The sequence below is a fragment of the Haemorhous mexicanus genome, chromosome 4 (assembly GCF_027477595.1).
Source record: "Haemorhous mexicanus isolate bHaeMex1 chromosome 4, bHaeMex1.pri, whole genome shotgun sequence".
Classification (NCBI taxonomy): Eukaryota; Metazoa; Chordata; class Aves; order Passeriformes; family Fringillidae; genus Haemorhous; species Haemorhous mexicanus.
The window spans coordinates 4,115,744-4,128,434 of NC_082344.1; the positions used below are offsets into that span (position 1 = coordinate 4,115,744).

The 12,691-nt window shown below is 39.0% G+C and overlaps 1 protein-coding gene across 9 annotated transcripts in view; it reads right to left on the reverse strand.

Annotated features, from left to right (window-relative positions):
- Positions 1–1,557: 1,557 nt before the first annotated feature.
- PDE5A (phosphodiesterase 5A) overlaps positions 1,558–12,691 on the reverse strand; it is a 103,640-nt gene continuing 92,506 nt past the window's right edge. For all 9 annotated transcript variants that reach the window (XM_059843693.1, XM_059843691.1, XM_059843692.1 and 6 more), the window contains 7 exons: positions 10,865–10,952; positions 9,647–9,747; positions 9,475–9,552; positions 9,055–9,118; positions 8,759–8,833; positions 8,198–8,281; positions 1,558–6,851 (listed from right to left, as the gene is read on the reverse strand). In XM_059843693.1, coding sequence (XP_059699676.1) covers positions 6,717–6,851; positions 8,198–8,281; positions 8,759–8,833; positions 9,055–9,118; positions 9,475–9,552; positions 9,647–9,747; positions 10,865–10,952 — 625 coding nt within the window. In that variant the 3' untranslated portion in view covers positions 1,558–6,716. The remainder of the gene's footprint in view (positions 6,852–8,197; positions 8,282–8,758; positions 8,834–9,054; positions 9,119–9,474; positions 9,553–9,646; positions 9,748–10,864; positions 10,953–12,691) is intronic.

Sequence of the window (12,691 nt, forward strand, 5' to 3'; positions counted from 1 at the left end):
GGCTCTTTCCAGCTCAGAAATGGACTTTCCATGTGACCTTGACCAAATTAACCCCTCTACTTATCTGTAAAATGAACTTTCCTTTCATTAAGAAGTTCTATATATCATAAAATAAATTGCCAGTGACTTCATTAACTACTACAATAAAAGCATCCTGAATGCTTAGATGCAAATGTATCACATGTAAACTATTGGTATGATTGAACCATGGATTTTACTCCTAGAATTGGATGGTGGTAAACAAGAGAAACGTGTGTAAACTGTAGATTTTTCAGCCATATGAATTGGGGTATTATACCCCAAGCCAGTGAACTTGGGGTATTTTTTAGCTGAAGTGGTTCAAAGTTCTGTTTGTGCTAAGAAATGCTACTGTTCTAAAACTCGGTGACTGTCAGATTCCATAAGTCTGTCCCTAAAGGTTACTATAGGAACAAACTCACTCATGTGAGATTTTTCCTAAAAATTTTAAAGGATGAGGTTTCATGGGAATGTGACATGCAGTAGCTGTCACCGCTGCTGCCAAGCATATGGCTGGAGGAAAGAGCTTTTGTCTTTTCCATTTGTTAACGAGGCATCACATCTGTACAAGAAGAGAAAGACTTTATGTGATGCTTGTTCACCTCTTCAATAAAAATGCCCTTGCTCAAGGCCGTGTTCTTTCCAGGGCTGGGTAAGAAATGGATCCCAGTGCTCCTGCTGCAAACATTGCCACTTCTCCAAAGGGAATTCAAACCTCCAGCAGGCCAGAAAGGCTGAGCAGCAGCATGACTGCGCTGGTGAGGGGGTGGAAAGGTTGTAGTCCCAGCAGCAAGTGGTGACCTGATGTTTGCAGATATGCACGGGCACTTGTGCAGTTGCACTCATAAATTGCAGTTGGTTCAAGCAAACAGTGCTTGTGTTTTGTGCTGAGCTAAATCTGGCCCTTCATAACTTCTTGAATGAGCCTGCTGTTTTTCAGGGGTGTACATACTTCTTGGTTTTGCCTAGAGCTAAAAAAAGTCAAGCCAGAAGTGTTGCTGTGAAGGACCTAATAGGCAAAGAAGAGAAAGTGCCAAGAAGCCCACTGGTCCAGAATTACTTCTAGGATCAGCAGTTTGGTTGTAGAAAAAAAAAAAAATTTTCCACAGTTTTGGTTGAAGTCACAGGGCTGACTATTTCTATCTCTCTTGCAATTGATATCCCCCAGGAACTGACCCATGGGGGCAGGGGATGAGGGATACCTCTGTGTAACTCCTGTATTTGCTGGTTCTGCTTTCTGTCAGAAATGAGCTGGTTTCTGACAGCTCTCAGGAGGTGCAGCTCCAGTGCTCTCTAGTGGTCAGTGGCACTGAATTATTTTTTGAGGTTTTGAAACAAGAACTACTTTACTGCTGGCTGACCTCAGTAGTACTCAGAAGTATCTTGATATTACCAGGTATTTTTCTCTTCAGGATTTCTAGGACCTAGAAAAGTTGCTATGAAATACAAATTTACAGAAGCAATGAGTTGAATCAGGCATTAAATAATATTAATTATAACAGACAGTAATAATAATATTAATTATAACAAACAGTAAAATTTGACATCATCCTTTTTATTTTAAAAAGCATGAAAACAGTACAAAGAGAAGAATGAAGAAATAAGTTATAAGCAGCAGTCTGACCACAGAAAATAAGCTGACCCTTATGTTCTCTAGTAGCTGTAAGGTAAGTTGGGCTAATGATTCTCTTAAGTAATGTAACTAGCTTTATTCTAAGAAGTCATAGGACAGAGGCAAGAGAGAACACATGACATTCAGAAGACTTTAATAGTGTTTAAAGGCAAAACATAATATACAGAGAAACCCCTTAACCTAGTACAAAAATACTGTGCCCAGAAACTATATATTTGTTCAGGTATTTTTAAAAGATAGAAGAATACAAATGGACAAACTCTGTGACTAGTGACTGTGATTAAGATTTTTATTAAACTATAACAGGAATGTATGTTAAAACTATTTACAGTGCATTTCAAACTACATTCTTAAAGAGACACATGCAGGTGTCTGCCATGTGAATACAAAGAGGACTCAAATTCTAACTTCAGTCACATCTGTAAGGTACCTTGGGCACTGGTGGGAATAGCTGAACCAGCAAAGAGCAGGCGAGGCAGCTGTCACCAAGGATAAGGGTTTGGTCCCTCTTTAAGAAAAGATGGATTTGACCCATTCTTTCACTTTCCATACAGCACAACCCAGCTCCCCTGAGGTAAATGGGAATGACAATACTGACTTCTGGTGGGCATCTGGGCATGCATGAGGCCCTGGCATGCAAAGCTTGTGCTGTGGGAGTTAGTGGGACCCAACAACTACAGAGCATTGTCACATAAATACACATGTACAAACACTGGTACTCAGATATGAGTTTCTCTATGGAAACAACCTTCCTCATGTGGAGAAGAAACTTGGCATTCACCTCGCACTGACCAAGGTAAAATATCCTGCTGTCAGAATTTGCTGCATTTAGCAAGTGTCACTAATTACCAGGACAGAGTCTGTGGTGTTTCTTCTTCCTGTCCAAGTCCAAACCAAAAAAACTCAGCCCTCTTTATTTACCATACTCTGGCCAAACTCATTCTGTTCAAGCTTATGTTTAAATTAGTGCAAGCCCCTGAAAAAGTACAGCAGGGAACTGGGAAATAAAGCTGAAACCTTGTGGAATGTAAACTGCATGTAATTTAACATGAAGAAAAAACCTACAGCATCACAGAGAGAAGACTGAATGAATACTACTGTATAAATTTGCTTGAAATACAAGGTCTTTATAAAAACCTTTAAAAACATGGGAATTTATTATAAGCAAGGCATTTATTTTCCGTAAAAAGTCTTTGCCTGACTGGAAGGGACAGCAGCTGGATCACTTCTCTAATTTTAAGGGCCTAGACCTGATCCTTCATTATCTCTCTGTATAATGGGTTGGAAAATCAGTTACCTGCTAATTTTGACAAACCTTAAGTGTGAATTAGTTAAGTGCCCTGAATTTGTCAGTTCATACTGCTACCAGGTAAAATGTATTGGGTTGGAAATCAAAAGATGCATGCAATTGTCAGAGGGTGATTCATATCAAGAGGCTTTGGTTCTCTCTTCTGAGGAGAAATCAGCTGATCATCAGTCAAATTGTTTCTTTTTATCAGTAGCTCACTTGTATATGTGCACAGTGAAGATATAAGTAATCTGCTCTACTATAAACTCAATTAAAAATTCTCACCATCTCCAAAGCCAGCATTACATTATTCCCCCCCCCCCACCACTTTCTTTAACTGTTTGATATAATAGAAAACCTAGGCCTTCTATAACTAGTATTGCATGTGTGGCTAATTTCTTGGAGAAGAAACAGTACCTACAGCTCAAGAGGCTCACTGTTACTTGGAATTAGAAGAGGTAGGGTTAATCAGTAATTTTGTGTTAATACAAGTAATTTTTTTCAGAACAAATCCGGAACTAAAAGTGTACTTCAGGCATTAAACTGTGCTGTGGAGTGAGTTTGAAATAAATCATGTTTGTGTCCAAGGTCAAGTAGGACACTAACTTAGTTGTCCTCATTGAGAAAAGTATTAAGAATTAGTGGGACAAATTCTTGTGCCCAGAAATTGAAATCTCAAATGTGACAATGGTTTCAATGGACTTAAGGCTGAACTGACACAACTCCATTTCAGCTGGTTTCTTGGTTAAGCCACACTGATTGTTACAGCTAGACAATATAATGTCTTTGAGAGCAAACTGAGATGCACAGCTCATGATGAAATTAATGACAGCTGCATAGCTGTAATCCACCAGCTGGCTTTCAAAAGGTTCAGTTCTCAAGACAGTGAACTTGAAGCAGGAAACCTGCTGTATCCAGGTTAGGTTTGGATTTTTTCCCCTATTCCCAAATGTCCCCTATCTACATTATGAAAGGAAGGAGCAGTTTCTGCAATTGAGTCACACAAAGCTATGACACACTTTGATTTGGCCTTCAGGCAGAGTAAAACACTATGTAAAGGCTTTGAATCTCATGAAATACAGCACTCTATGCTTTTAAGGTTCTTAAACCAGTAGTTTAAAGGCTTTGGTTTTGTATAAATATATACAGATACAGGTGTGTTATGATATTTAAATGTTTATTTACTTGGAACTGTATTTATATGTATGTTCTGACATTTATGGTGGAAAAGATTCTGTGGGATAAATGTGTACAGATATATAATTAAATATATGCACATACTGTATAACTGTTCATTTTAAGTGAACCTTTAAAAAAATGTAACATCATGCCCTTCTTTTCAAGTCAAAGGTATGAATCCAGCACTCCTTTGTAGCATTTATAAAATTAGTTATAGTAAAGCTTTGCTGAACACACAATATAGCAAATACTGGAATATTAATGTCAAAGTTACATCACTACACTGTGGTATCATCATACTTATCTGCTGTGTTGTCACCAGGAGTTACTAGTCTCAACCATAATAGCAAGAATATGCCTTTATATACATATATTTTATTCCTATTTATATTAAATATGTATCTCATCAGCATAATAATTATATTTCAGTATCTCAAGCACTCAAGGAAAAGACTATACAAGGGCTATGCAAATCCTGAAGCAAAGTTTTCTCTTTATCCAAAAGTACCTCAAACCTTTTTTTGGAGGGTATGTTGGCAGGGTCAGGCTGCTGTCACCTGCACACTGTGTATGCACAGAAATACATATACAGATATACAGAGGACTTCAAAACAGCAGTCCTGGAATTCTTAGTGAGTGTTGCAATCCATCCTTATTTTAATTTTTTTAAATTTGTTGGGACAGAATGAGGAGAAATACTTCTCTAGAAAACTGTTTTCCAATTCACAGCTGCGATCATTTATTATTGGTGCTCACTAGAGAAGTCTGAGATAGGACTTAATCAGTGAATCAGTGACAAATAATTCAGGGTGGCAGAAATACTGCTGACTGTCAGAATACCTTGCTCTACATTAAAAAAAAAAATCAACTCTAATATCAACTCTATAACTCAGTATCATCAAACATTTTGAAATGTTTGCTTCATCTTTTCTTGGCTTCTGGCATCATTTGTCTAAATGAAGAAATTGATAAAAAGGGGCAGTTTTCCCTTTTTGACCAGCTCTTAGAACTTGGGTTGACAATCTCCTGGGAAGAAGAATTTATTGCAGTTTTTAACTAGAGTTTCCTGGAATATTGTGATAGAACTAAATTCCCATACTTAAAAGTCCAGTGCCAAATGTGCTACTTTTGCCAAATGATGATTTTAACTAAAAAATAATGATGAAAAGACTGGAACATTTCAAGTGTCTCTGTGCAGCCAAAGTTACGTGTGCCGCTAATTCATTTTAGATTGCTGGCATTCATCTCCTTATCCTGTCCATCTAAAGAATAGTACTCTCCTTGTATTCCTCTTCTGGAATTTGTCCAATGTGTATATTTTCTTTAATTGTTTCCAATTCAAAACCATATTTAATTATTATCTTCACTTAAATAATGCACCAATTTTTTTTTTTTTTTTTACTAGTGCAAGTTAATTGATTTCTTACTTTGCAGAACATTAATGCCTCACATACAAATGGCAAATCCCTGTAGCACTCTTGGCCATTTTTGCTTTTGGTATTTTCTTTTTTCCTATTTCTTCAAGACACTATGATTATTCATTTTGCACTCATGTTAAAATGATTTTTAAGAGATGTTAACATAAAACTTCCTTCAAAGTGGTCATAGCCATTTCATAGTAACACTGGCCTGAAGAATCAGTTATTGATGGTCACCAGGAGCGTGCCCTTCCTGCATCATTCTGATTCAGCTTTTCACCTCTTGCAGTCCTTCTCTTCTGCCTGTGATCCAGTCTGTTGGTTAGATGATGTTAAAATCAACTTCCAAATGAAGGTAAAACCAGTGTACAAAACCAATCCTGCTTTGTTTCCATTTCTCTGCGTGTTTCTTGTAGCTTTCCATGGCAGCCTGTCAGTTGCGTTGGGACATTTCATCTGTCTTCAGGCAGTTTCCATTGGGCATGGAGAGCTCAGACACCTCTACCACAGAACTCCTGAGACTCCCGTTGCCTAGTAATTCACAGGAGTCCTAGACATTTCTTCAGCTGGAATAACACATTTGCTAAGACATCCACCTAGTATGGATAAAACCCAAACTCTACTGGGTGCACAGATTTTGGGGTTTTTCACCTCAAAGCCCAGTTCTGCTGTCTGAGAGAGGTTAGCAATAATTTATCTGGAATAGGCTCCCCAGAGTGAGTCCCAGTCTTTCCCCTGAACCTTTGGAAAGAGAACAGGCAAGACTGCTCAATATTTTTATAACATAACACAGCAAGATGAGAGGAGGGAGAGAAAAGGTGCAAAATGCAGTAGTCTTTCAGATACTGGCCACAACATGATCACTAAACAACTATGTACATCTGTAAAGCAACAGGCTCTCAGGCACAGTCAGTGCCTGCACCAGTACCTTCTTGTGGGCTGGGGTAGTAAAAACCACCTCTGCAGGTCTTCTTCCATCTCAGTCAGATGTAATAAGAAACATATTGTCTTCAGATAATCTTGGCATCTACACAGTCATGCTATGTCTTGAAATGTGGAAAAAATAGTACAGCAGTGGCAAAACATAAGCCAAATTCATACAGTGTTTAGCAAAATGCAGTACTCCCCTATTACTGTGTCTCCTATGTGAACTTGAGCTTATGGTGGTGAAATCAGCACGTCAGTTCCGTTTGCCTTGGTTGCTTTCTCCATTAATCAGGTTCTCTTGCTGCTCAGCCAAGGCTTGCCATTTCTGCCTGTTTTTTCTGCAGCCATCCAGCAAAGGGGAGCAGGCCTCTGACACGTGCGTTAGGGCCTGAAATAAATGGAGAACATGGAAAACAAATTGCATTCAATTTTTATTTTAAAAATGGAGAATGAAACACATCTGGTATTTTTTTCAGATTTCTGAACTTAGAGGAAGACTTGTAGATCATTAAATGCACTGGTTAGCTAACACAAGAGCTAGGTACAGTTTGGACTAGGATCACATTGTAACTGTAGATATAAGCAGCAGTGCATATTTCAGAGTAAATAATTCCAGCTTTTCTGGTCTTTTCATAAATAGAAAGGTAAAGCTCCCTCCTAATAGGAAGAAATATGGACATTCAGTCTCTAGAACTGTGGCCATTCAAGTCTGCTCAGGCATTCTATTAAAGTTTTGTGTTTGTCCAATCTGTGTCTTTGCAGAGATACTCTGTCTTGTTTCAATGGCCTGCCTCCTACTGGAGACAGTTTTCTGAGGCTTCAAAGCAAAGGCTGCCTTATTTTCCTGACAGTTTCTACAGCACAGAAGCACTAGATTTTCAGGGACAGAAGCTAGTAGCTCCCTTTCTCTATCCCCTGTTTCCTTTGAACTGGTGAATTTGCATTCTTTTCAGAAAAGCTAATTGTGTCAGAGGGAAAAATTCAAGTAATCATCCTGTTCCTTGCACTGGAAGGTTTTCAAGAATTTGGTTTTCTGTTCCTCTCCTTTCTTTTTCTCACCTTGGTTTCTGTAAAATACTCAGTACAATTGAAATAAACAGACCTTTGCTCTAGTGTTGTACTGGCTTTAAAAAGTCCCAGAAATCATTATGTTGTTTTTCACACTGTATTTGACCAAGCAGCTTCTCATACAGTTTGTGATCAGGACAAAAAAGCATTTCAGTGAATTATCTCATGCAATGCTTTGGTGTGTGATGAAAGAGAAGGAAAAGAATAGGATGGGAAGTGTTAAAAATGAGTCCATTTCCTAAACAGAGCATATCACCTTTTGTATAATGAATCCTGAATTCTTTAAAACTTGTAAACACTTTCAATCAATGCACTACCTGGATACCATTCTTCCCCTAGAGGTCAGAGCATTAGTTTTGTGACTTTCCCTGATAATGCAGCATATAACCCAAGGACATAACACCAATTGCAGAGAGCACAGCATTTTAACTAGGTTAAAAAAAATTGTGACAAAACACATGAATCAGACAAATATACAACTAATTATAAATACTAAAATAATAATTTCTTCAACAGAATAATGAACCCTATGTAATACAAAATAAAAAAAGATTTTCTAATGAAGGGGCTAGTTTTTAATTTGATTTTTATTCTAATTGTAAATCTGTGTCTACCAGTGAGCAGTTCTGGTTTCAGATATTTGCTGTTCTTCCTTAGGCACCATACCTCATACAGCTGCAAACAAACAGCATCTATGAATCCAACCTGCATGCTGGGAATTTTGTTTTTCTTCTCTCTGTTCATTAAATCCTGCAGATAATAAGTGAACAAGCTCTGTGTTAAAATGCATTCAATATAAAACCCAACCAAAACTGAAGAGAGTCTGGAATTAAAAAGCAGCACCTTAAACAGCACAGCAAGCTCAGCACAGTGGGGTATCATTACAGGTGTTAGAAGGAAGGGAATTGGACAGCATGACTTCCCTCAGGAGACTGGCTTTGGGTTGACAGAGCCCAAATATCCAGGCAAACTTAGTGGGTTTGGATAGCTGCATATAGGCACCAATTTAGGAATGTATTTCCTAGCCCAGTTAGTAATACTGACTTAAAGGAAATAATCCTGTCTGTTCTTCTGGTTCAGAAATGACAACACACTCTTGGTGTTCTGGAACCACAGAACAAATCTGGCTTCTAGGAGGCCAGGGAAAGATCTGATCCTATAGTGTGGTCAGTGGGAGAAAGTTTAAGTGCTGTTTCCAAAAGACATTTTGCATGAGGTGTCACTAACCGTGGGTTCTATGTTGAGTTCCTTCCGCTCTTTATCTCCTTGATCAAAGAACTCAGTAGCCACAAGCTCAGCAATCTGTAAGAGATTTCACTCATTGAGAGCTCTAAAAGTTTGCTTGCTACCTACAAACAAGAGTGGTTCCTATCTCTCTTTAGGATATATCCCATTAACCCCCCCACACACATCGTGAGTCTCCAGTGCAGCATTCCACCACGGCCTTTGCAGTAAGGACTGGGTGGAGGTAACAAACTTTAATGCAGTTTGCATTTAGGAAACCTTAAAAATTAAACACGTACCCGTTGCTGAACTGGCCATGGTTTGGTTATGGCTGATAAGTCACAAGCAGTCATCAGCATTGCTCTGCAGAACAAACAGAAAGAAAGGGATAAATTATGTGAAATGTATGTAGCCACCAAATCGAGTGACTAGTAAAATAGAATATAGGATTTCAAGGATCATCAAAGTCAGAAAAACAAGTGAAATTAAAGCAAAGTTATAAATGTAACTCCACATGCTATTTAACCAAGTTTCTTACACAGGTTGCACGCTTAGTAGTTCAGACCCAGGGAGTTCAGTGATCTGTGTGACAATGCCAGCTTGTACAGGCCCAGAGCACAGAGACCTGCTGGGTTTAATGAAGTTCACAGCAACATGGCATGGGAAACTGGCTACCCAGTAATATTAACTGATTTCATGATTATTCTGCTTTTACTTACAGAAATAGCTCCTTTTGTGAGGGATCTTCCCAACTGAACTGCTTCTTCCTTAGAAGTTCAAAAAATTCTCCTCTCCTCCTTAAAAAGAAGTTAAAACAAGAGATTTTGCAGGATGCTGACATGATGCTAATATCCAGCAGTGATTATTCAGCCAAAGTTTCTTCTGACTTACTTGATGTATAGTGCCAGGTCTGTGGCAAGAATGGCTTGTTTTATCATTTTCAGTGTAGCCTTGTATTCTTCAATGGAAAGGCTGCTGAGAATCTGATTTCCCTTTTCAAAAAAAGCCAAAACCAGTGCTATCAGTAAAAAGGGCAACAGCACACCAGTCTGCTTAAGTGTCTCTAAGTCACCAAATTGTTACGAGTTGCTTCTGATATCTGAGGTCAATCTTTTACCCTCCTTCCTCTTGCAGATTGCCTAGTTTAAAAATAAAACTTCCAGTCTTCCCGAGTAATGGCAGAAAGCCTCACAGCAGCAACATCATTACTGAAAATTACAAAATGAAACTGCAAGCAGAACAACATCAAAGCCTTCAAGTACATTTCATTCATTAAAATTAAATTTGTCACTGGCTGTATCACAGCTTCTCTTTCCTCATCCTTCCCCTCCCTGAAGCAGAGGAATTGTAACAGATTCCCATACCTGTCCATACACCTCTAGTAAATGAAAATATTTTCCCTTTATGAAGTAGCATAAATAACAAGTTATTAAATTCAAGTACGAACTCAGCAGCCCCCTACCAAACCAAAGCACTACAGAGCAGGTGAAATGGAACTTGCCTCAGTTGTTTTTCCATATTTGCCCACCTGAATAGGAAAGGATCACTACAATAAAAAAGATGCCAGAAGTACCACGACCTGTGGCACAAAAGGAGCAGTCCTTTGGAAGGATTGTGAATGCTAAATAACTGGTGTTGAGAATTAGTTAATACCATCAAACAAGAGGAATGTAGTTTTATTTGCATATTTACTAAACTTAGGTTTGGCTTCACTTTGGAATGTCAACACAAGCAGTGTTTGGTTTGGTCTCATCAGGGCTGCTTTGTGTATGTGTAGGCTGGAATGTTTTTGAAATGAGAGGAAGGGCTGGGGTTTGTTTGGTGGTTCGTAAGAGGTCGTGAAAATGGCACAAAGCCTTTTGTTTCCTTTGGTCCAAGGAAGCAGGTAGTCAGAAGGATGTTAGCAAGGCTTCCCTTATCAGGCAGCACTTGGAAGGCTTTGGTAGCACTCAGCCACAGAACTGTGATTTCCATGTTGCTGCATTTGCTTTCTTTACCCAAAAAGGAATAAAGAGCACTTTAGAGCATATAAGGGTGGGATTCTATCCAGAAGCTAAAAATAGAAAGAAAAATAGTTTCCTTCAGCATACACAGGAATGTGGCACTCACTGGACTATTCAGGATCATAAGGCATTGATCAAAATGATGATGCTCCATGATTGAGTGGCAATACAGCTGAGCCAGTGGATGCTCGCTTCTGAGGAGGAAAAAGATGGAGGAATCAAATTAGACAAACATATTAGTGATCCAGAAATAACTTCCCTTTTAACATCCTCTTTGTAGGAATATGGATAAAAAGATAATCCTGTTCCTTTGTCAGAGCACTTAGAGCCCTGGTGTTCTGCCTTCTCGACCTGTAGAGACCAGCTGCATGCAAGGAGTGACAATGTAATACATGGATACATAAGGAGTGAAGGTTCCTCTATAGGAAGCAAAGGTAATGCAGAGTTCATTCGCAAGCACAGTTTAGGAGATAGTTTTGGTTTCTGCAACATGTTCTTAAATATTCTTAAACCAAATGTTCTTAACCCACCTGTCATATTTAGTCAGCTCAGCTGCTGAGATTGTAAGTAATAATGCAAACCTAATAGGAAACCCACTGATACCAATGGAAAAATTCCTGCTGACCTCAGTGCAATATGGTGCTGGCCCAAAATGTTTATCAATGCTTATCTCTAATTTCCTTGTGTTAGCAACTGTACTGGTGTTTCATCACCACTATTGTCATGACCCAACTACTGCAACATTGTTACCTACCCTTTGCCCAGGGTAAAATCCAAAAGGGAAACTGCTTAGAGGGCAACAGTGATGTTGACTGTTCTACAGGCAGTGAAAAAAAAGCAGGAAACCAAATTATGTAGGCACAGAACTTAAATACCTTAGTAAAAAATTTAAAAGTATCTTAGTTTAGAAAATAGAATTTGCTATTTGAATAGCATTTGAGTAGAATTTGAGTAGTTTTAGTCAAAGTAGAGAAACTCCTTCTCTCTTGAGGATTTCCAATTTCTCCCTGTTCCTTGTTGAATAATACAGTTCTTGGTTTCTGCTGCTCTGTCTTAATTTTCAACCCCTGGTCCCACATTGTTCATGTAATCTCTTCAACTAAATCTGGATTTTTTTGGAAGTCTATTTTGCTGATGATCTTGGATCTGTTACTCTAATTATAATCTGACCTACAAATGTTTAATCATGTCAGTAGCTCTTTTAGCATATAATTCCATGAGACTTTCTCCATGGTTAAAGACCATTCAGAAGACTTAGTGGCTGCAGGATTGGGTCCCTGAGTGAGTGACTGCACAGAGGCTCAAATGAAACTCATAAGAGGAGACTCTGGGGATTTAAGAAGCACAAAAATGTGGAGAGAAAGATGGAAAGACAAACAAAAACCCAGAAAGAAAGATTAAAGGATGCAAGCCCCTGAGGAATATGGGCTGGCTGCCCAGCACCTCCTCTGAGACCACCACGAAAGGGGCGTAGAGCAAATGTACTCTTGTGTCTCTGTAAGGAAACAAACCACAGGATGGTGCCAACACATGCTGGGTGAAATTCCCATTGAATGAAGTGGGATGCATATTGTGTGTCCCAGAGTTCATCCTGACTGGAGAGAGAAATATGTGAGAAATCTCTTAGGTTATCTTCCCAAGTCTTGCTCCAAACTAGAGCTTGCTTACTACTCGCAGACCCTGACTGGGGCTGGAAATAAATTCAGGTCCAACTTCTGTAGTGGCACTTCTGTCAAACCCCCACTCCAGGCCAAAGGGCACAGTAGCTTTCTGAGCACAGGGGTTGGGTTATGCAGCTTTCTGTGCTTCCTACTTTGCATGTGGGATTAAAGCAAAAACAAAATACACCCCCACCCCCCCATAACTACCAAAAGGCTTTCAAGCAGTTCCCTTCCTGTAACTTCTACTGCCAGGACCATTTCAATTTTTGAAA